General features: G+C 41.2%; 1 protein-coding gene across 1 annotated transcript in view; it reads left to right on the plus strand.

Moving 5' to 3' along the window:
- The window catches only part of LOC143768074 (uncharacterized), an 804,664-nt gene extending 780,057 nt beyond the window's left edge, over positions 1-24,607 (plus strand). Inside the window, exons 10-13 of the mRNA XM_077256756.1 lie at positions 20,673-20,796; positions 20,880-20,977; positions 21,176-21,266; positions 23,358-24,607. Coding sequence (XP_077112871.1) covers positions 20,673-20,796; positions 20,880-20,977; positions 21,176-21,266; positions 23,358-23,719 — 675 coding nt within the window. The 3' untranslated portion in view covers positions 23,720-24,607. The remainder of the gene's footprint in view (positions 1-20,672; positions 20,797-20,879; positions 20,978-21,175; positions 21,267-23,357) is intronic.
- Positions 24,608-25,259: the final 652 nt, after the last annotated feature.

A 25,259-nucleotide genomic window follows, 5' to 3' on the forward strand; every position in this document is an offset into this window, starting at 1 on the left:
GGGCCTCTAGGTCCATTGCACCAGCACCTCGTCTTACTAGGCCGAGTGCACGCCATTTAACCCCTTTCTATGCTGCAGTGATATAGACAACGATGCCGATCGCTGCAGCGTTGCTGTTTCGTCGTTGTGTGGTTGCTGGAGAGCTGTCACACAGACAGCTCTCCAGCGACCAACTATGCCGAAGTCCCTGGGTAACCAGGGTAAACATCGGGTTACTAAGCGCAGGGCCGCGCTTAGTAACCCGATGTTTACCCTGGTTACCAGTGTAAATGTAAAAAAACCCAAACACTACATACTTACATTCCGGTGCCTGTCGTGTCCCCCGGCGTCCGCTTCCCTGCACTGTGTAAGCGCCGGCCCTAAAGCAGAGCGGTGACGTCACCGCTGTGCTGTGCTTTACGGCCGGCCGGCGCTGACACAGTGCAGGGAAGCGGACGCCGGGGGACTCGACAGACATCAGAAGGTGAGTATGTAGTGTTTTTTTTTTTTTACATTTACAATGGTAACCAGGGTAAATATTGGGTTACTAAGCGCGGCCCTGCGCTTAGTAACCCGATGTTTTCCCTGGTTACCAGTGAAGACATCGCTGGATCGGTGTCACACACACCGATCCAGCGATGTCAGCGGGTGATCCAGCGACGAAATAAGGTGCGGGCCTTCTAGCTCCGACCAACGATATCACAGCAGGATCCTGATTGCTGCTGCGTGTCAAACACAACGATATCGCTATCCAGGACGCTGCAACGTCACGGATCGCTATCGTTGTTAAGTTGTTCAGTGTGAAGGTACCTTAATGCCCTGAGTAGCAAGCTGTCTCGGCGGTACCCTGACTTGAACTGCAATGGGTGTCCTGAACCCAAGAAGACCATGGATGCTGTTTTCAACAGGCGAGGCTCCTCGTTCGATAGCAAGTTCATCACAGGGTGATGCTTGGGAAGTGAACCTGTCTTGTTGGACATCCGGCAGTGTGCTGAGCCTGCGTTGCGTGGGGAGAATGCTAGCACCATCAGTAAGAAGTAGGCTGTTGAGAGAGGGGCTCTCACTCTGAGCACTGAAGTCTAGCACGGCATCGGCTTGACCAGACTTGTGATGGAGATAGGCGTCAAAGGTTGTGAACTTAGCAGTTGCTTGCTGCGGATCCCATGGCAACTCAGTCTTTGCAGGAAGAGGTGAGGGAGCTATCCAGCTGTTATAGTTGTCATTGGTGGGTTTGATGCTCGTGACTCTGATCACCTTGTCTTCCTTAGTAGGTGGAGAGTTGTCCTTGGTTGTAGGATCGAGTGCTGATGTCTTGAGGTTGTAGTCTCAAGGATAAATCAGACTTGAATTATCAGATGGTTGTTGTTGCCACTTAGTGTTGTTTGACTTCTCCTTCACCCAGTAGTGACGTGGGTGTGGCAGGGGGATCAAGTCGTGGTCATCTGACGTGATAACGGTTTTGTATGAGGAGATGTTGCTCAGTTTATTTGTCTGGTCACTACAGACATTGACGATGATGACCCAGCCTAGATCAAGGCGCTGAGCATACGGTTCATTGGGTAGTCTGTGGATTTGTTGACACATCTTGTGCAGTCGTATAATGTCTCTGCCGAGGAGAATTAGGATGTCTGCATTGTCGTCCAGGGGTTGACAACGCTTTGGCTATCATTCTGAGATGAGGATGCTGAAAAGCAACTTCTGGCGTTGGGATTTCTTCGCTGTTAAATGGTATTTGGTTACACTCAACAAGCGTGGGTAGTGATATCTCCATGGAATTCTTCTCAAGATAAGTTATTATGAGGCCACTGGCCATTCTTCCAGAGGTTTTTATAATGCCGCTGCAGGTGCCCAAGGTGTAGGGATAGACATCTCCTTTTAAGTCAAACAAGGCGAAGAGTTCTGACCTGGCCAGTGATTTGTTGCTCTGGTCATCCAGACTACCGTACACCTTGACTTACTTCTGTGGATGACCCTTGAGATACACCCTTGCCAGGCAAATCTTTGCTTAAGACTTGTCACGAAGACCTTCTCCGCAGGCTTTGGTGCATGCGGAAGATACTGCAACATGGCTTGTCGCTTGGTCTGTACTCTCCCCACCATAGCTTGTGGTGGGAGAAGGTATAGATGCAGAGTCAGGCTGTGATGGATGGAGGGCTTGTACGTGGTCTTCGCTGTCGCACTCTAGACACTTGATGGCGATGATACAGTCCTTAGCAAGATGTTCAGTAGAGGTGCAGCACCTGAAGCATACTCCAAACTTCTTCAAAAGCTCCTTTCGTTCTTGAAGGGGTTTCTTCCTGAAGCCCATGCACTTCTTCAGGGGGTGTGGCAGTTTGTGATTTGGACACTGGTAATTCAGATTTTCCACCTTCTCACCTTCATTGCCTTTGTCTGGCGTTGATGTCGGTGTAGGTAGAACTTCTATCTTCTCTGCAAACAACGGACTGCTGCGGTTTCTGTCGTGAGAGCACGAACTCTCGTACTTAGGAGATGATGCAGAGCTGCTGGGTTCTTCATGGCAGAAGCTGGGGTCGGTTTTGCACTCTGCAATATCCTTGATGAAGTCACAGAAATAGGAGAATGGAGGAAAAGAGACCTGGTATTGTCTTTTGTAGTTTGACCCTCATATGGTCCACCTTTCTTGTATGTTGTAGGGTAACTTGGCGACTATGGGTTTCACCCCACGAGTGGTGTCCAGGTAGCTGAGGCCAGGTAGATGTGTGTCTGTCTTGGCCAGCTGAAGCTCGGACAGCAGGTCACTAAATTCTAGGAATTTTAAGGTATCCTTGCTGGATATTTTTGGAAAGTCTTGTAATTGTTTGAATGTATCTTCTATTGCTTCAGGACTGCCGAAAACCTTCTCTAGTCTCTCCCATGTGGTTGCGAGACCAGTCACTAGGTCACTGATGTAAACAGATCTGAGTCTCTTGATTTGCTTTGTAGATTGTGGGCCCAGCCACCTGATTAGCAGGTCCAGCTCTTCAGCAGCAGTAATGCCGAGGTCACTAGTTATGGTTTTGAAGGCATACTTCCACCCTCTGTTGTTCTCGGGCTGGTCGTCGAACCTTGTGAGACCGGTGTTGTTGAGTTCTCGGCATATCATGTACCTTGCAAAGTCAGACATGTCTGTTCTTTGACTTTGGGGGAACATTTGCTGGCTGAGTGATGCTGTTAGCGTGGTTTGTAGCTTCTTGGTTCAGGAACATGGGAAGATACGGAGTGGCATAGGCATTTAGACCAGCAATCAGCTTGTGCTATACAGTCTCTGTTGTATGCGGGTCTGGAACCACGCAGTTGTCAAGAGTGTAGTGCCTTGCCAGCATGTTAGGTTGCATGTAGACATTGGCATATGGCGTTTGCTGGGGTGTAGGGTCTGGCTGTGTATTGAAGAATGAAGGAGGTTCAGGTTTGAATGTTTGTGGCACACTGGACTCACCTTGAAAGCAGGGAGCTGCAGGCGGATTGACGTCTTGATGCTTTGGAGAGGGGTCGGTACTGACGGGAATGTTGTTGGTGGTCAAGGGTTCATTGGCTTGGCTCAGCACGTAGTCTCTTGTGTGCTTAAGTGGGTCTTCTGTGTCGAGTTTGCACAAATTGAGGTTGCCTCCTTGGCTCCCACCTAGAGCTTGCTCGAAAACCTTTAGCTTGCCATGGCTGCTGCATGCATGATCGCATTCCTTCTGTAGGGCATCTATTTCCACCCTCTCGCATGCAGATTCAGCTTCTATCTCTGCTTTCTTGGGTGCAGATTCCGTTTCCCTCTCTGCTTTCTTGAGTGCAGATTCCATTTTCCTCTCTGCCTTCCTTTAGGCGAAAATGGCTTGCACTTTTGTAGATTCTGCTTCGGCATGCGCTCTTATGAATTGCTCACTGAAGGTTGAGTACCTTGATCAGCTTGACTTGACTGAGAGTAGTGTAGCGTCGGGTGGTTTCGTCAAACTCAATTTGACAGGTGGACACGCCCCTATCAAAGTGTATCAAAGTGTGTAACCCCTCCCCTCCCCCTTGTCTTCTAACAGCAGCTGTGTGGCAGCTCCCCCTCCCTTTTTTATATAGTTTAATATTATCACTGTATTTGATACGGTGAATATTATCCCAGTAATTGTTTTATATTAGATGTTTATATGATATATTAAGATTAGTCATGTTTGATAATCCTGTGATAGGGAGTGTGCGGGTGTGTTTCTACAGTATTATTCTGTTGTGAGCTTGAAGTCTGGGCACTATAACTGCTAACAGCTGCTAAGATTTTCTGTGGTGCAGATACAAGCACTCAACTTGCTAGCAGCTGTTAAAATGTATCTGTACTGACCACTAACTAGATGTCAGGTTGTGTGATATAGTTTAATTTGTTAATACAGCGAATATTATCCCAGTAATTGTTTTATATTAGATGTTTATATAATATATTAAGATTAGTCTTGTTTGATAAGCCAGTGTTCTGACATTTTCATAAACCTATAGCCCCAATAATATTTATTTGGACTGCAGATAATTAATTAAAAACGCATAAAACGTGTTAAATAGAGATTACACCAAAATCAAAGCGAATCAAAATGTATTAAATTGATTACTGATACGCTTCCAACAAGTTGATAATAATATCAAAAGTGTATAAAATCGCATAAAGCGTGTTAAATAGACACTACGCCAAAGGCATAGCGAATCAAAAAGTATTAAATTGATTACTGATACGCGCCCAACAAGTTGATAATAATATCAAAAGTGTATAAAATCGCATAAAGCGTGTTAAATAGACACTACGCCAAAGGCATAGCGAATCAAAAAGTATTAAATTGATTACTGATACGCGCCCAACAAGTTGATAATAATATCAAAAGTGTATAAAATCGCATAAAGCGTGTTAAATAGACACTACGCCAAAATCATAGCGAATCAAAAATAATATCAAAAGTGTATAAAACCGCATAAAGCGTGTTAAATAGACATTACACCAAAATCATAGCGAATCAAAATGTATTAAATTGATTACTGATACGCTTCCAACAAGTTGATAATAATATCAAAAGTGTATAAAATCGCATAAAGCGTGTTAAATAGACACTACGCCAAAGGCATAGCGAATCAAAAAGTATTAAATTGATTACTGATACGCGCCCAACAAGTTGATAATAATATCAAAAGTGTATAAAATCGCATAAAGCGTGTTAAATAGACACTACACCAAAATCATAGCGAATCAAAAATAATATCAAAAGTGTATAAAAACGCATAAAACGTGTTAAATAGAGATTACACCAAAATCAAAGCGAATCAAAATGTATTAAATTGATTACTGATACGCTTCCAACAAGTTGATAATAATATCAAAAGTGTATAAAATCGCATAAAGCGTGTTAAATAGACACTACGCCAAAGGCATAGCGAATCAAAAAGTATTAAATTGATTACTGATACGCGCCCAACAAGTTGATAATAATATCAAAAGTGTATAAAATCGCATAAAGCGTGTTAAATAGACACTACGCCAAAATCATAGCGAATCAAAAATAATATCAAAAGTGTATAAAACCGCATAAAGCGTGTTAAATAGACATTACACCAAAATCATAGCGAATCAAAATGTATTAAATTGATTACTGATACGCTTCCAACAAGTTGATAATAATATCAAAAGTGTATAAAATCGCATAAAGCGTGTTAAATAGACACTACGCCAAAGGCATAGCGAATCAAAAAGTATTAAATTGATTACTGATACGCTTCCAGCAAGTTGATAATAATATCAAAAGTGTATAAAAACGCATAAAGCGTGTTAAATAGACACTACACCAAAATCATAGCGAATCAAAAATAATATCAAAAGTGTATAAAAACGCATAAAGCGTGTTAAATAGACACTACACCAAAATCATAGCGAATCAAAAATAATATCAAATAAAGTGTATAAAAACGCATAAAGCGTGTTAAATAGACACTACACCAAAATCATAGCGAATCAAAAATAATATCAAAAGTGTATAAAACCCGCATAAAGCGTGTTAAATAGACATTACACCAAAATCATAGCGAATCAAAATGTATTAAATTGATTACTGATACGCTTCCAACAAGTTGGCGCAAGCAGAGGCTGGCTAAAAATAGTTTACTGTGTGAAGTAAGGCATGGTAGAATTCTCACTAGCTGACCAAACACAGAATTTGCTAGCAGCTGTCGTCCTTGAACGCCCTCTAAGAATTTAAACAATTAGTTAGACCAGTGAAGACAAGTGCAGTTTTGATTAAATTGATTACTGATACGCTTCCAACAAGCTGACAATAATATCAAAAGTGTATAAAATCGCATAAAGCGTGTTAAATAGACACTACGCCAAAATCATAGCGAATCAAAAAGTATTAAATTGATTACTGATACGCGTCCAACAAGTTGATAATAATATCAAAAGTGTATAAAATCGCATAAAAGCGTGTTAAATAGACACTACACCAAAATCATAGCGAATCAAAATGTATTAAATTGATTACTGATACGCTTCCAACAAGTTGATAATAATATCAAAAGTGTATAAAATTGCATAAAGCGTGTTAAATAGACACTACACCAAAATCATAGCGAATCAAAATGTATTAAATTGATTACTGATACGCTCCCAACAAGTTGATAATAATATCAAAAGTGTATAAAAGCGCATAAAGCGTGTTAAATAGACATTACACCAAAATCACAGCGAATCAAAATGTATTAAATTGATTACTGATACGCGGCCAACAACTTGATAATAATATCAAAAGTGTATAAAACCGCATAAAGCGTGTTAAATAGACACTACACCAAAATCATAGCGAATCAAAATGTATTAAATTGATTACTGATACGCTTCCAACAAGCTGACAATAATATCAAAAGCGTATAAAAAACGCATAAAGCGTGTTAAATAGACACTACAGCAAAATCATAGCGAATCAAAAATAATATCAAAAGTGTATAAAACCGCATAAAGCGTGTTAAATAGACATTACACCAAAATCATAGCGAATCAAAATGTATTAAATTGATTACTGATACGCTTCCAACAAGTTGATAATAATATCAAAAGTGTACCAACAATATTTATTTTCTTTTTATTGACATCGGTTATCGTAGTGCCTGTGAATCTGCACACAACCATTTTGAATCCCTGTTTTGCTGACCTTAAACATTTTGTATAACAGATGTGTTTCTCCTGATTTTTCTAGCGCAGCTCGCTGAGCGTTACCACAGCACTCACTTCTCTTTGCTGCTTCTGAATGTACACTATTCTCACCCATAGACAGCTTTCCTTTAAAAAAAAAAAAAAAAATACGCGTATTATTGAATATAATGTTTTACATATGTTACAGTATTTTATTTTTCCTGGTGTTACTTTAATAATAATGATAATAATAATAATAATAATCATACACCGCAAAATTGTGTCAATATTGGACGACTATGAAATTCGCCATAAAAATCTTCTTGGTTAACCAAGACATGTAAGAAACAAATGTATGACTTTTAGCACCGCCACAGACACGTATATTATTCCATCTTTCTTTAATTCAACATTATTTTATCACATATTAATTTCACAGATGTCTGTGCCGGCTATTTGCACACAACCATTTGAATCCCTGTTTTGCTGACCTTAAACATTTTGTATAACAGATGTGTTTCTCCTGATTTTTCTAGCGCAGCTCGCTGAGCGTTACCACTGCACTCATTTATCTTTGCTGCTTCTGAATGTACACTATTCCCAACCATGGACAGTTTTCCTTTAAAAAATATGCGTATTATTGAATATAATGTTTTACATATGTTACAGTATTTTATTTTATTAATAGTTACTTTTAACTATTCTTTTAGAGTGTCTAGTAGATTTATATTCTATGCCTGATATATTTCTACACAAAGCTTCAAACTATTTTGTAATTTATAATGTATCACAGTAGTTTCATACGAAGTTACATCTTAGGCCCCATTCAGACTATTGTAATATCTGTAGCTTAAAATAGAGCCAAATAGCTACTTTCAAATCCGGACATACAACACTGATTTTAATGGGGTCTAAGGGGGTTCTATCAAGGTTTCCACATAATAGTTATGGAAAGAATAATGCTACAGAATTGGCCGCTCCAGTTATAAAACAAAAATGATGAAAATTATCCATGATGTTAATGTGAAAAAGGCTTATGCAGTGGGTTTATGGATCTCTACAATAAACACCATGTGTAGAAATTTGGTTCTAGAACTTGTTGGATTAGTGAATATAATAACGTTTGTCATATTTTATAACATGCAGCTAATGATTCTTGCTTTCAACTTGTATGTAACTGGGTTAAAATAAAGAATAATGACCTAGCTGATTTGGGTGATATTGTATACTCTATGTATACCGTAAATTTTGCTTCCTTTCAGTGAATAATATAAGACAGATTATTTTTATTCAATAAACATCTAACTTATGTATACTTTTAAAGCTTTGTTACATTTCTAGCCAGTCTACACCATGCTGTGTAACATAAATACATGCTTGTAGTGATTTAATATAGTGCACCAAACATGATATGGTTTTTGGTTTCTCTGAACTGACGCAAACAAAACATATAAGGTAGTACGGCACAAGACGTGAGCGTGCCCGCAGCTCAATCTTTATAGAAATAATACTTCTGCACTCATGGCCGCTTCTCCTCTACCTTTGCCTCCTGAACTCATCATACACTGTGAAATAATGCAAAAATCCAGCACACAACACACAGAACACACGCACAACAAACACACAGAACACACGCACACATAACATGCAGAACACACACAACGCATACAACACAAACAACAAACATACACACACACACAACATACAGAACACACACAACAAAGGAAGCAAAATTTACGGTATACATAGAGCGCCAAAGAACTGCGACAGACTATAACTAAAAGTCAGATTATAAAGAAATTAAGATTTATTATCTGCAAAAAGTGGAGAAACAAACTTTGAATGTTTTGTAATTGTAATATTCAGGAGCCTGCACATTTATGTAGCTTGGTGGCTCTAATAGCCTATCTTGGGAGCAAAAAATAATTGTAATGACTAACAAATTCCATGGAAAAATAAATAAATAAATAAATAAATAAATATAAAAATAAATAAATAAATAAAAATAACTGACTGTAACAATTGCCAAGTAGTAGAAACAATAAATGGTTTTACAATATCACCCAAATCAGCTAGGTCATTATTCTTTATTTTAACCCAGTTACATACAAGTTGAAAGCAAGAATCATTAGCTGCATGTTATAAAATATGACAAACGTTATTATATTCACTAATCCAACAAGTTCTAGAACCAAATTTCTACACATGGTGTTTATTGTAGAGATCCATAAACCCACTGCATAAGCCTTTTTCACATTAACATCATGGATAATTTTCATCATTTTTGTTTTATAACTGGAGCGGCCAATTCTGTAGCATTATTCTTTCCATAACTATTATGTGGAAACCTTGATAGAACCCCCTTAGACCCCATTAAAATCAGTGTTGTATGTCCGGATTTGAAAGTAGCTATTTGGCTCTATTTTAAGCTACAGATATTACAATAGTCTGAATGGGGCCTAAGATGTAACTTCGTATGAAACTACTGTGATACATTATAAATTACAAAATAGTTTGAAGCTTTGTGTAGAAATATATCAGGCATAGAATATAAATCTACTAGACACTCTAAAAGAATAGTTAAAAGTAACTATTAATAAAATAAAATACTGTAACATATGTAAAACATTATATTCAATAATACGCATATTTTTTAAAGGAAAACTGTCCATGGTTGGGAATAGTGTACATTCAGAAGCAGCAAAGAGAAATGAGTGCAGTGGTAACGCTCAGCGAGCTGCGCTAGAAAAATCAGGAGAAACACATCTGTTATACAAAATGTTTAAGGTCAGCAAAACAGGGATTCAAATGGTTGTGTGCAAATAGCCGGCACAGACATCTGTGAAATTAATATGTGATAAAATAATGTTGAATTAAAGAAAGATGGAATAATATACGTGTCTGTGGCGGTGCTAAAAGTCATACATTTGTTTCTTACATGTCTTAGTTAACCAAGAAGATTTTTATGGCGAATTTCATAGTCGTCCAATATTGACACAATTTTGCGGTGTATGATTATTATTATTATTATTATCATTATTATTAATGTAACACCAGGAAAAATAAAATACTGTAACATATGTAAAACATTATATTCAATAATACGCGTATTTTTATTTTTTTTTTTAAAGGAAAGCTGTCTATGGGTGAGAATAGTGTACATTCAGAAGCAGCAAAGAGAAGTGAGTGCTGTGGTAACGCTCAGCGAGCTGCGCTAGAAAAATCAGGAGCAACACATCTGTTATACAAAATGTTTAAGGTCAGCAAAACAGGGATTCAAAATGGTTGTGTGCAGATTCACAGGCACTACGATAACCGATGTCAATAAAAAGAAAATAAATATTGTTGGTACACTTTTGATATTATTATCAACTTGTTGGAAGCGTATCAGTAATCAATTTAATACATTTTGATTCGCTATGATTTTGGTGTAATGTCTATTTAACACGCTTTATGCGGTTTTATACACTTTTGATATTATTTTTGATTCGCTATGATTTTGCTGTAGTGTCTATTTAACACGCTTTATGCGTTTTTTATACGCTTTTGATATTATTGTCAGCTTGTTGGAAGCGTATCAGTAATCAATTTAATACATTTTGATTCGCTATGATTTTGGTGTAGTGTCTATTTAACACGCTTTATGCGGTTTTATACACTTTTGATATTATTATCAAGTTGTTGGCCGCGTATCAGTAATCAATTTAATACATTTTGATTCGCTATGATTTTGCTGTAGTGTCTATTTAACACGCTTTATGCGTTTTTTATACGCTTTTGATATTATTGTCAGCTTGTTGGAAGCGTATCAGTAATCAATTTAATACATTTTGATTCGCTATGATTTTGGTGTAGTGTCTATTTAACACGCTTTATGCGGTTTTATACACTTTTGATATTATTATCAAGTTGTTGGCCGCGTATCAGTAATCAATTTAATACATTTTGATTCGCTATGATTTTGGTGTAGTGTCTATTTAACACGCTTTATGCGCTTTTATACACTTTTGATATTATTTTTGATTCGCTATGATTTTGGTGTAGTGTCTATTTAACACGCTTTATGCGATTTTATACACTTTTGATATTATTATCAACTTGTTGGGCGCGTATCAGTAATCAATTTAATACTTTTTGATTCGCTATGCCTTTGGCGTAGTGTCTATTTAACACGCTTTATGCGATTTTATACACTTTTGATATTATTATCAACTTGTTGGAAGCGTATCAGTAATCAATTTAATACATTTTGATTCGCTTTGATTTTGGTGTAATCTCTATTTAACACGTTTTATGCGTTTTTATACACTTTTGATATTATTTTTGATTCGCTATGATTTTGGTGTAGTGTCTATTTAACACGCTTTATGCGATTTTATACACTTTTGATATTATTATCAACTTGTTGGAAGCGTATCAGTAATCAATTTAATACATTTTGATTCGCTTTGATTTTGGTGTAATCTCTATTTAACACGTTTTATGCGTTTTTATACACTTTTGATATTATTTTTGATTCGCTATGATTTTGGTGTAGTGTCTATTTAACACGCTTTATGCGATTTTATACACTTTTGATATTATTATCAACTTGTTGGGCGCGTATCAGTAATCAATTTAATACTTTTTGATTCGCTATGCCTTTGGCGTAGTGTCTATTTAACACGCTTTATGCGATTTTATACACTTTTGATATTATTATCAACTTGTTGGAAGCGTATCAGTAATCAATTTAATACATTTTGATTCGCTTTGATTTTGGTGTAATCTCTATTTAACACGTTTTATGCGTTTTTAATTAATTATCTGCAGTCCAAATAAATATTATTGGGGCTATAGGTTTATGAAAATGTCAGAACACTGGCTTATCAAACAAGACTAATCTTAATATATTATATAAACATCTAATATAAAACAATTACTGGGATAATATTCGCTGTATTAACAAATTAAACTATATCACACAACCTGACATCTAGTTAGTGGTCAGTACAGATACATTTTAACAGCTGCTAGCAAGTTGAGTGCTTGTATCTGCACCACAGAAAATCTTAGCAGCTGTTAGCAGTTATAGTGCCCAGACTTCAAGCTCACAACAGAATAATACTGTAGAAACACACCCGCACACTCCCTATCACAGGATTATCAAACATGACTAATCTTAATATATCATATAAACATCTAATATAAAACAATTACTGGGATAATATTCACCGTATCAAATACAGTGATAATATTAAACTATATAAAAAAGGGAGGGGGAGCTGCCACACAGCTGCTGTTAGAAGACAAGGGGGAGGGGAGGGGTTACACACTTTGATACACTTTGATAGCGGCGTGTCCACCTGTCAAATTGAGTTTGACGAAACCACCCGACGCTACACTACTACTGAGTGCTTTGAGCTCCTAGCAGACCTGGATCTGTGCGATGCCGCTTCTGACATTTGTGCGATTTTTTGCTTCTGTCTTGTCCACAATGTCACACACGGTGCAGTCTCGTTTGGCATTGAGCTGTTGGAAATCCTGGTGTTCCTTTAGAGACTCTGTTGTATATAATTTCATCAGAGTAGAGATGTATTTTTTGCAAGTGTCTTTCAAGGGCTCCCTCTGGTGGTAACTCTTGAGCGCCGGGCACGGAAAAGACAGTCACTTGCCACGCTTTGCCACAGGGAAGTTGTGTGGTGTAAAAATTCACTTTTGTTGGATTCTAGGTTCTTTTTGACCTTCCATGTAGATTTGGCCAATCGTTTGGATCTTTCACTGCGAACTGTGAGAAGTTTTGTTTCCCTGTCTTGCTGCTGCAGAACTGGCAGTGAAAGGGTTCTTTTAGTCTCAGACATTGCACACAGGAGTGCAAGGCTGGGGGCTATTCTGCTCCTGATTGTCAGGGAGACCAATACAAAGATGCACATAACTGAGCTGAGAAGCACAGAGAATGTGTTTACAAAGTCTATGAAAACTGCCTCTTTCACACTTCCGTCTTTGTAGTCCCGTCAAGATACGTCCTTTTTTGAGAAAACAGGATCCTGCAAAAAAATTGCAGGATCCTGCATTTTCTCATAGACTTGTATTAGCGACGTATCGCGACGGATGGCCACATGTTTCGTCCGTCGTGCACTGGATCCTGCGGAATTTGACGGCCCGTCTTTTCCAGAAAAAGTTCCATGAAACGTTTTTTGTCTGCAGTGGAAAAACGTCCCCCGATGCCGCATGTCTCTCTCTCTCTCTTGTTCCGAAATAGAAAATCCTACTTCTCCACTATGCAAATTCTGGAGACGCTTCCATCTAACATCCATCGGTACGTCTCGCCGAAGCATTAAGACGTGACACTCCCGACGGAAGTGTGAAAGAGGCCTTATAAATAATCCTTTCTTTGGATTTCTCTGGACTGTTCTTAGTAACGGGTTATATCTTTCGCTGTGCAATTTTCTGAGGTGAAGAGCACAGAGAATGTCTGCAGGCCATGTAAGCTGCTGTTGTTGGGGCTTTACGTGAGCTTTTATAAACAATCCTCTTCTTGGATTACAACTATATACTATTCCTGGTCACAGCTATTCCTTTTTACTGTTCTGCCTCTTCCTAATGGCTGCAAATCCCAAGCGTTCTAATTATCAACTTTTTAGATAATTGTGTATCTCGTACTTACACCACCAGGCTTCCACAGACAGTTTAACTCGACCTGCACTGCAACTGTAGAAAGACCAGGAGAACCAATGCTGTTTTCTTCCAAAATCTTGTATTAGTTACAATGCAATAGTAGGTAAAAAGGAGTAATCTGTACAGGGCAGTACACATGCGTCTTGAGTAATGGCTGCTGTAGACTAAACTGAGGAAGAAGGGAGGAGCAACCTAATATAGAGCCCAACTATGGGAGGGACATAGGGACAATCTTTGCACATGCACAGTCTAATTCTGCCTAGCAAACAACAGGGAATTTTGCTGATTGGAGGAAAAAACTCAATGCAGAGAAATTTAACTTACAGGTTGTGCCAATTCGTGGGACACAACACAGTCCTTTTGCTCAGACACTCATATTTAAGTCCCATGCTGTCCATTTCCTTGTGATCCTCCTTGAGATGGTTCTATTCCTTCATAGGAGTCCAGCTGTGTTTAATTAAACTGATAGGACTTGATTTGGAAAGTAACACACCTGTCTATATAAGACCTCACAGCTCACAGTGCATGTCAGACCAAATGAGAATCATGAGGTCAAAGGACCTGACCAAGGAGCTCAGAGACAGAATTGCGGCAAGGCACAGATCTGGCCAAGGTTACAAAAGAATTTCTGCAGGACTCAGGGTACCTAAGAGCACAGTGGCCTCCATAATCCTTAAATGGAAGAAGTTTGGGACCACCAGAAGTTTTCCTACACCTGGCCGTCCAGCCAAACTGAGCAATCGTGGGAGAAGAGCCTTGGTGAGAGAGGTAAAGAAGAACCCCAAGATCACTGTGGCTGAGCTCCAGAGATGCAGTAGGGAGATGGGAGAAAGTTCCACAAAGTCAACTATCACGGCAGCTCTCCACCAGTCGGGCCTTTATGGCAAAGTGGTCCAATGGAAGCCTCTCCTCAGTGCAAGACATATGAAATCCCACATAGAATTTGCGAAAAAAACACACAAAGGACTCACAGACTATGAAAAATAAGATTCTCTGGTCTGATGAGTCAAAGATAGAAACCTTTTTGTTGATAATTCTAAGCTGTATGTGTGGAGAAAACAGGCACTGCTCATCACCTGCCCAATACAATCCCAACAGTGAAACATGGTGGTAGCAGCATCATGCTATGGGGGTGTTTTTCAGCTACAGGGACAGCATGACTGGTTGTCATTGAAGGAAACATGAATGCGGCCAAGTATAGAGATATCCTGGATGAAAACCTCTTCCAGAGTGCTCTGGACTAGGGTTGAGCGAAACGGATCGGTCATTTTCATAAGTCGCCGACTTTTGGCAAAGTCGGCGTCTCATGAAATCCGACCCGATCCCAGCGTGGGGTCGGCCATGCGGTACGCGATCTTGGCGCCAAAGTCGCGTTTTGAATGACGCCTTCCCCGCCATTTTTTCAGCCAATTAATTGTGGAGAGAGAGAGAGAGAGAGAGAGAGAGATAGATATATATATATATATATGCATTGGGTTTCATGTTCCGGGACCGGAACCCGACTTTACAGTAGAATCGGCCGATTTCACACGATCCGACTTTTGAGAAGGTCGGGTTTCACAAAACCCAACTCGATCCTAAAAAAGCAAAAGTCGCTCAACCCTACTCTGGACCTCAGACTTGGCCGAAGGTTCACCTTCCAACAAGGCAATGACCCTAAGCACACAGCTAAAATAACAAAGGAGCGGCTTCAGAACAACTCTGTGACCATTCTTGACTGGCCCAGCCAGAGCCCTGACCTAAACCCAATGGAGCATCTCTGGAGAGACCTGAAAATGGCTGTCCGCCAACGTTCACCATCCAACCTGACGGAACTGGAGAGGATCTACAAGGAAGAATGGCAGAGGATCCCCAAATCCAGGGGTGAAAAACTTGTTGCATCATTCCCAAGAAGACTCATGGCTGTACTACCTCAAAAGGGGCTTCTACTCAATACTGAGCAAAGGGTCTGAATACTTATGACCATGTGAGATTTAAGTTTTTCCTTTTTAATAAATTAGGAAAAATTTCTACATTTCTGTTTTTTTGTCAAGATGGGGTGCAGAGTGTGCATTAATGAGAAAAAATGAACTTTATAGAACTTACCAAATGGCTGCAATGAAACAGAATGAAAAATTTAAAGGGGTCTGAATACTTTCCGTACCCAGTGTAATACACCTATATTCTAAAAAGTCCGATCGATTAAAATATAAAAACAACAATGGAGGAGGCTCTCTCTGTGCCTCACATATAATGGAGGGGCCATTTTATCTGTAAATGTGAAGTAAAAGCATCTCACCTTAAAATCTGGTAAAATAGATAATAGAAGTAAATGGAGGAGGCTCTCATTCTTTCTGTACCTCAAATAAAATCGAGGAAATGCTCTGTTTACAACTGAAAAAAAGGAGACTGACACACGTCTCTGCTTCATATACTTCGTACACACTCATGACTCTGCCTCGCACACACACGGCTCCGCTCCGTACACCTCATACACACACGGCTCCGCTCCGTACACCTCGTACACACACGGCTCTGCTCCGTACACCTCGTACACACACGGCTCTGCTCCGTACACCTCGTACACACACGGCTCCGCTCCATACACCTCATACACACACGGCTCCGCTCCGTACACCTCATACACACACGGCTCCGCTCCGTACACCTCGTACACACACGGCTCTGCTCCGTACACCTCGTACACACACGGCTCCGCTCCGTACACCTCATACACACACGGCTCCGCTCCGTACACCTCATACACACACGGCTCCGCTCCGTACACCTCGCACACATACGGCTCCGCTCTGTACACCTCGTACACACACGGCTCCGCTCCGTACACCTCATACACACACGGCTCCGCTCCATACACCTCGCACACACACGGCTCTGCTACATTCACACTGTAAACCCCTCACAGAAACTTCCCCTCATCCAGCACCATGACAACCAGCACAGCAGAGTCCTACATACACTGAGGCCCCTGATCATGTGACTCCCCTGACTCCTCCCCTCATGTGACCTCATCACAGGTCCTGTGCGCACAGAGCAGCCATATATGTGGAGTAAATGCTGGACTGTATGGGCTCCTTCCAGGTGTGACGTCATTTCCGGGGGCGTGTTCTGCCTTAGTAAAGGCAGGAAGAGAAGTTGCCATTATACATTTCTCTGAGCCGTCTGATGCCGGAGTAGGTGAGCAGCAGGGAGGAGGTCAGTGAGAAGCAGGAGAGTTTATTCATTTACGGGTTGATGTTTTCTTAAGGTACCTTCACACGAAACGACTTTGTAACAATATCGCTAGCGATCCGTGACGTTGCAGCGTCCTGGCTAGCGATATCGTTTAGTTTGACACGCAGCAGCGATCAGGATCCTGCTGTGATGTCGCTGAATAAAGTTCAGAACTTTATTTGGTCGTCCGATCGCCGTGTATCGTTGTGTTTGACAGCAAAAGCAACGATACCAGCGATGTTTTACACTGGTAACCAGGGTAAACATCGGGTTACTAAGCGCAGGGCCGCGCTTAGTAACCCGATGTTTACCCTGGTTACCAGCGTAAAATGTAAAAAAAACAAACAGTACATACTCACATTCACGTCCCCTGCCGTCCGCTTCCCACACTGACTGAGCGCCGCAAAGTGAAAGTGAAAGCACAGCACAGCGGTGACGTCACCGCTGTGCTGTTAGGGCCGGCGCTCAGTCAGTCCAGGAAGCGGACGGCGAGGGACGTGAATGTGAGTATGTACTGTTTGTTTTTTTTACATTTTACGCTGGTAACCAGGGTAAACATCGGGTTACTAAGCGCGGCCCTGCGCTTAGCAACCCAATGTTTACCCTGGTTACCCGGGGACCTCGGCATCGTTGGTCGCTGGAGAGCGGTCTGTGTGACAGCTCTCCAGCGACCAAACAGCGACGCTGCAGCGATCGGCATCGTTGTCGCTATCGCTGCAGCGTCGCTTCGTGTGAAGGTACCTTTAGACTTTTGTTTGCAGGAGCCTGATATTTGGGGCTATGTAGTGGGATTTGGGGGTTAATGTTTGTGTGATGTGGGAGCTTTGGGGGGTTAATGCAGTCATGACCTGGAAGGAGCCCATACAGTCTAGGCTCAACCATGAGGAGTGCGGGTGGAGGTCGGTGCTGGAGGCCCCATTATTCTCTGTGGAGTGCGGCTCTGCGGGTGGAGGTCGGTGCTGGAGGCTCCATTATTCTCTATGTGGAGTACGGCTCTGCGGGTGGAGGTCGGTGCTGGAGGCTTCATTATTCTCTATGTGGAGTGCGGCTCTGCGGGTGGAGGTCGGTGCTGGAGGCTCCATTATTCTCTATGTGGAGTACGGCTCTGCGGGTGGAGGTCGGTGCTGGAGGCTCCATTATTCTCTATGTGGAGTACGGCTCTGCGGGTGGAGGTCGGTGCTGGAGGCTCCATTATTCTCTATGTGGAGTGCGGCTCTGCGGGTGGAGGTCAGTGCTGGAGGCCCCATTATTCTCTGTGGAGTGCGGCTCTGCGGGTGGAGGTCGGTGCTGGAGGCTCCATTCTCTATGTGGAGTGCGGCTCTGCAGGTGGAGGTCGGTGCTGGAAGCTCCATTATTCTCTATGTGGAGTGCGGCTCTGCGGGTGGAGGTCGGTGCTGGAGGCTCCATTATACTGTATGTGGAGTGCGGCTCTGCGGGTGGAGGTAGGTGCTGGAGGCCCCATTATTCTCTATGTGGAGTGCGGCTCTGCGGGTGGAGGTCGGTGCTGGAGGCTCCATTATTCTCTATGTGGAGTGCGGCTCTGCGGGTGGAGGTCGGTGCTGGAGGCTCCATTATTCTCTATGTGGAGTGTGGCTCTGCGGGTGGAGGTCTGTGCTGGAGGCTCCATTATACTGTATGTGGAGTGCGGCTCTGCGGGTGGAGGTCGGTGCTGGAGGCCCCATTATTCTCTATGTGGAGTGTGGCTCTGCGGGTGGAGGTAGGTGCTGGAGGCCCCATTATTCTCTATGTGCAGTGCGGCTCTGCGGGTGGAGGTAGGTGCTGGAGGCCCCATTATTCTCTATGTAGAGTGTGGCTCTGCGGGTGGAGGTCGGTGCTGGAGGCTCCATTATTCTCTATGTAGAGTGTGGCTCTGCGGGTGGAGGTCGGTGCTGGAGGCTCCATTATTCTCTAAGTGAACTATAGCCCCTATAATACTCAGATATGGACCGTGGACAGGTCGTTCTGTTTCATGGACTTGTTCACTTCAATGAAGGAGTTTAGTCCACAAGTCGCCCTCCGGTAGGATAAGAGAATATCCCAAAATAATCGTATAATATGTTCTTGTTCACCTCACGAGCGCAGCATTCAGGCCAAACCTCCTGCAGTCCTCAGAAAGGAGATCATGTTGTTGCCTCTTACACCAAAAGAACATCTCTAGAATCCACCCTTTTCTCACCATAGAAACAACAAAAACCCTCACTGTCGCCCTGATCCATTCCCGCCTGGACTTACTCGACTTTCCCCTCTCCAGTCTATCCTTAATGCAGCAGCCAGGGTTGTCTATCTGGCTAATCGGTACTTGGACTCGTCCGCTCTTCGCCAGTCATTACACTGGCTGCTCATTCATTATAGAATCCAATTCAAAGTACTTGTTCTCACCCACAAAGCTCTCCACAGTGCAGCACCCGCATACATCTCCCTCATTTCTGTCTATCGGCCTACATGCTCGTTACGCTCCACATGCGACTTTCGACTAACCACTGCACTAATCCGTACCTCCCACTCCCGGCTTCAAGACTTCCGCATTGCGCCAATCCTCTGGAATGCTCCTCCCCAAGAAATTAGGACCAGCCACAACTTGCATAGTTTTAGGCGCTCCCTCAAAACATATTTTTTCAGAGCGGCCTATCACATTCCCTAATAAGTCATTTTATGTTTGTGTGTGGCCCATTCACTATCTATCTGAGAATAACCCACTATCAAAGTCCACCGCACCCAACAGCACCACACATACTGGCTGATGACTACCTCATGCAGCCTTTTATGTATCCCCCACTCCCTCAAGATGGCTGGACCATCATTGTAAATACACACCTGTACTTTATATCTTCCCCACCTCATTTTAGAGTGTAAGATCTCATGATCAGGATCGTCTTATTTTGCTTTAATTATTGTATTGTTAACATTGTTACTTATTACTGTTGTGTATGAACTGTTAAACTTTAAAGCGCTGTGGAATATATTGGCCCTACATAAATAAAGATTATTATTATTATTAGATCATTAGTGGCCGCCATAAACATATACTACTCACTAGTGTCTTTTTCCGGTGTCATACAGGATCAGATCCACAGATTACGGCTTTATACCGGAATCACCGCTCCAGTCATTATTTATGATGTTACATCGGTTCATCATCTTCTCATTCAGGTCTCTACAACATTGGATCCTCTCAGTGAAGGTCTTCTATAGAAGAGAATTTTCCTGATTTACCCATCAAGGACGGATATGGACAGAGACAAGATGGCAGAGAGGATATTACACCTCACCCTAGAGATCCTCTTCCGGCTTACTGGAGAGGTGAGAGATTCTGATGACGTCACATTACATCATTCTTATCTATGGGAATAACAGATGGACAGAACTGGAGAGGTGAGGACTCTGGAAATGTCTGTAGTGAGATTTATTAATGTGTCTCTCCATAACCAGGATTACACAGTAGTGAAGAAGACCTCTAGTGAGCGCTGTCAGGACCCTGTGTCTGAGGGATGGGGAAGACCCCTGAGCCCAATCACGGGGCCTCCACCTCACCCCATGATACATGAGGACATCAGTGACCAGAAGATCCTAGAACTCACCTACAAGATGACTGAGCTGCTGACTGGAGAGGTGACACTGCTGGGAATGCTGGGACATTATACACTAACACTATGATGGGATCGGGGGATGACGGTAACATTGTATGTGTCAGGTTCCTATAAGGTGTCAGGATGTCTCCGTCTATTTCTCCATGGAGGAGTGGGAGTATTTAGAAGGACACAAAGATCTGTACAAGGACGTCATGATGGAGGTTCCCCAGCCCCTCACATCTCCAGGTAATAGACAGGACTAAATACACACGGCCTATAATTATCTGTATGTACAGAATGAATTCAGTCCCTGTATGTGTTTCCTCCAGATCTATCCAGTAAGAGGACAACACCAGAGAGATGTCCCCGTCCTCTTCTTCCACAGGACTGTAAACAAGAAGATCCCAATGTTCCTCAGGATCATCAGGTAGATGGAGAGAAGGTGTCAGGAGATCTCCCCTATGATGTGTAGATGGCTGTGAAGGTCTTGTGCTCAGTCTTGTTTTATCCACCAGTATTATATGTTTTATACTTGTGTAATGAGAACGGTGGAGATGGCAGGATTAGAGCTGATCATAGATGTGACTTCTCCATCTGTCTGTGACTTTTACAATATTTGTTTCAGGGTGAAGTTCTGACCTATATTAATACTACAGGGACATACGTGAAGGGTGATGAGTGGTGTAAACAGGAGATTCCTACGTATGACTACCCAGGTGAGTAGTGACCACTAAATGCAGAGAAGTCACAGATTCTTCACAGTCACAGGCTGAAGTAATTTTGTGCTACATTTTATATGCTCTGTCCTCTCAGTATTTATCTTTACATTTATCGTTTTCTGAATTATTCATCTACTTTTGTGGCATTATGTAAGGCAGTTATGGATACTGTTCTCTTGTCATGTCTTGTTTCTGTCTCAAATATTAGATATAATTCAAACAATGAAAATATCTGGAATGAGTTAGTGAAATTAATGATGATGAATTATATGAAACGAATCCCCCTTTATTCTACAAATAACTTTTATAAATATCTTAGAAAACATTGGAAACCTTATCTGAACTTTTCTGGTCCAGGAATATGTAAATACACCCAATAACATGAAACTTGCAACAAGAACAAAGAAAAGTTCACAGAATCAATAGACATGTTAATTATCTCAAATTTTGTAAAATGGAAACCTTTTCATAACCTCTCGATCTATTCAGTATGGAGCGCCACGAGGTTCAATTGAGCCACAGATGATCAGTTAGCTCCGGAGCTCTGAGAGGGCCACCAAATCTTTGCAGTCAGAGCCCCTGAGCTCACTGATTGACTGCCATGCTGTCGATGTAATGTCATAGCAGCAGTCGATATCAGACATGGTGATCAGTAGCAGAGAAACACCGGTTGCCCCAGGGACAGTAAGTAAAGCACAGGTAGTTTGTTAAAAAAACCAAACTGGGCTCATAGAAAGGAATTTTCTAAAAGGGGAAAACCCCTTTAACAATAAAATGTTATGGTTATATTAAATAATGCTTTATTTTGATATCCTGAGAATGTGAAGTGGAAGTTCGTGGTATCCCCCCTCAGCTTCATATGAAGGGCATGCCGTTATTCCAAATACACCCTCAGCCCTCCAAAGCAAAGATCTATAGTATGATCAACAGGTCCTGTCATCTGATTCATTAGACTGCCAAGCAAAGTAAAAGATACAGAAGAGATGATAAGGAAAGAAAAACTCACATAGGGGAGAAGCCATATTCATGTTCAGAATGTGGTAAAAGCTTTATATGTAAGACAACTCTTGATATACATCAGAGAATTCACACGGAGGAGAAGCCATTTTCATGTTCAGAATGTGGAAAACGTATTAACCAAAAATTAAGTCTTCATAGACACCGTCTAATTCACACATGGAAAAAGCCATCTTCATTTTCATGTTCTGAATGTGGAGCATTTTTAAAATGGAAATCAGATCTTGCTGCACATCAGAGAACTCACAAAGGGGAGAAACATTTTTTTTTTTTTGTTCACCATGTGGAAAATGTTATAAGACCAAAGAAGAGTTCATTAAACATCAATGAAGTCACACAGAGGAGAAGCCATATTCATGTTCAGAATGTGGGAAATGTTTTAATTCAAGATTAGATCTTGTTAATCATAAAAAAAAATCACACAGGGGAGGAGCCATATTCATGTTTAGATTGTGGAAAATGTTTTAAACAGAAATTAACTTTTACAATACATCAGAAAATTCACACGGGGAGGGGGAAACCCAATTTCATGTTTAGAATGTGGCAAATGCTTTAGTCATAAATCCACTTTTGTTAAACATCAGAGAAGCCACACAGGGGAGAAGCCATATTCATGTTTAGAATGTGGAAAATGTTGTAGGACTAAATTAGATCTTGTCAGAGATGAAAGAAGTCACACAGTGGGGTAGCCGTTGTCATGCACAGAATGTGGGAAAATTAATAAGCGATCATATCTTATTGACCAGCAGAGAACTCATATAGGTGCTATGTTATTATATTCTGGATTTTTAGAAATGTTTTACCCATATATTATAGCTTCATGAACATCAAAGAGCTCACACAGAGAAGTATATTTCATTTTATTTTCTTTGTTTCTTATACTGCATTCAAAGATCCAAAACATTTTTGTTATAATTGCTTGAAATGTATGGTTGCTTCTTTTTTTAGGGAAGGAAAAAGTGAGATTTGAAATAGGTTTTTATTTGTTACAATTTGAAAAACATTTTGATACATTTTTGTTCTGTTTTCATTATAAGCTTATTGAGCTGTAATATTTTTTTTTTCTTCAAGCTCCAACACGAGAGATGTCAATTGAAACAAAGGAGAGGATTATCAAACTCTTAAAAGAGGGTAAATCCTCACGCAATGTTGCAAAAGATGTTGGTTGTTCACAGTCAGCTGTGTCTAAAATCTGGGCCAAATACAAACAACATGGGAAGGTTGTTAAAGGCAAACATACTGGTAGACCAAGGAAGACATCAAAGTGTCAAGACCAGAAACTTGAAGCAATATGTCTCCAAAACAGTCTCCAAAATAGTAAATGCACAACAAAACAAATGAGGAACGAATGGGAGGAGACTGGAGTCAACGTCTGTGACCGAACTGTAAGAAACCGCCTAAAGGAAATGGGGATTTACATACAGAAAAGCTAAACGAAAACCATAATTAACACCTAAACAAAAAAAAACAGGATTACAATGGGCTAAGAAAAAGCAATCGTGGACTGTGGATGACTGGATGAAAGTCATATTCAGTGATGAATCGCGAATCTGCATTGGGCAAGGTGATGATGCTGGAACTTTTGTTTGGTGCCGTTCCAATAAGATTTATAAAGATGACTGCCAGAAGATAGCATGCAAATTTCCACAGTCACTGATGATATGGGGCTGCATGTCAGGTAAAGGCACTGGGGAGATGACTGTCATTACACCTTCAAGAAATGCACAAGTTTGTTGATATTTTGGACACTTTTCTTATCCCAGCATTTGAAAGGATGTTTGGGGATGATGAAATCATTTTTCAAGATGATAATGCATCCTGCCATAGAGCAAAAACTGTGCAAACATTCCTTGAAAATAGACACATAAGGTCAATATTATGGTCTGCAAATAGTCCGGATCTGAGTCTAATAGAAAATCTTTGGTGGAAGTTGAAGAAAATGGTCCATGACAAGGCTCCAACCTGCAAAGCTGATCTGGCAACAGCAATCAGAGAAAGTTGGAGCCAGACTGATGAAGAGTCCTGTGTGACACTCATCAAGTCCATGCCTCAGAGACTGCAAGCTGTTATAAAAGCCAGAGGTGGTGCAACAAAATACTAGTGATTTGTTGGAGTGTTTTTTGTTTTGTTTTTTTTAATTGTTTTTCATGATTCCATAATTTTTTCACACATAATTGAGCAAGTCCATAATTTTTCCCCTCTGCTTGTTCTAAAAAAGTAACAAATACTGACTACATTTTTTGTTCTTGATTTCTTTTAGTGTTTATTAAAGCCAGAAAGTTGTCATTTGAAATGACTTTAGTTTTGTGCCATGTCTGTGATTTGCTTCTTTTTTTTTTTTTTATAAAAAAAATAACTGAATGAACATCCTCCACGGCCGGTGATTACATAATTTTTGCCAGGGGTTGTAGCTATACAAAAAACTTGTAGCTGCTCAATATTTTTGTCAGTCTAAAAAACTGATTGTTGCTGGATCCGTTGGATAAAAGGAACCTGTCACGTGGAAAAAAAACACAACCTGCAGATATTGGGTTAACCTGTAGAATAATAGCGTTTTAAACCTGCCTGGTGTTAGGTGTCGAGTTCCCACCTCTGCACGGGGAATCTCGAACCATCTCCGCTGCAGTCTCCCATTCTTCTCCAGCCGCAGTGGAGTCTGCAACTGTTGGCATTGACTCAGGTCTCGTCCTTGGTCAGCCATTTTGCCGTCCACTTTCGCACCCTAGCTTCTGAGCTGGAGTGGTCGGATAAAGCCCTTATTCCGATATTTTGGAGGGGGCTGGCTGACCACGTGAAGGACGCTCTGGCCACTAGGGAGATTCCCGCCACACTGGAGGAGTTAATAGCAGTGTCCACTTGTATTGACCTCCATTTTCACGAGCGGAGGTTAGAGCAAGCCCAGTGTAGGCAGAGGTTTCGGCTGGCTCCCACCTTCGCCAAACCTTTGGAATCTCCAGTCCAGGCCTCTGAGTC

Source organism: Ranitomeya variabilis, chromosome 4 (genome assembly GCF_051348905.1).
Source record: "Ranitomeya variabilis isolate aRanVar5 chromosome 4, aRanVar5.hap1, whole genome shotgun sequence".
Taxonomy (NCBI): Eukaryota; Metazoa; Chordata; class Amphibia; order Anura; family Dendrobatidae; genus Ranitomeya; species Ranitomeya variabilis.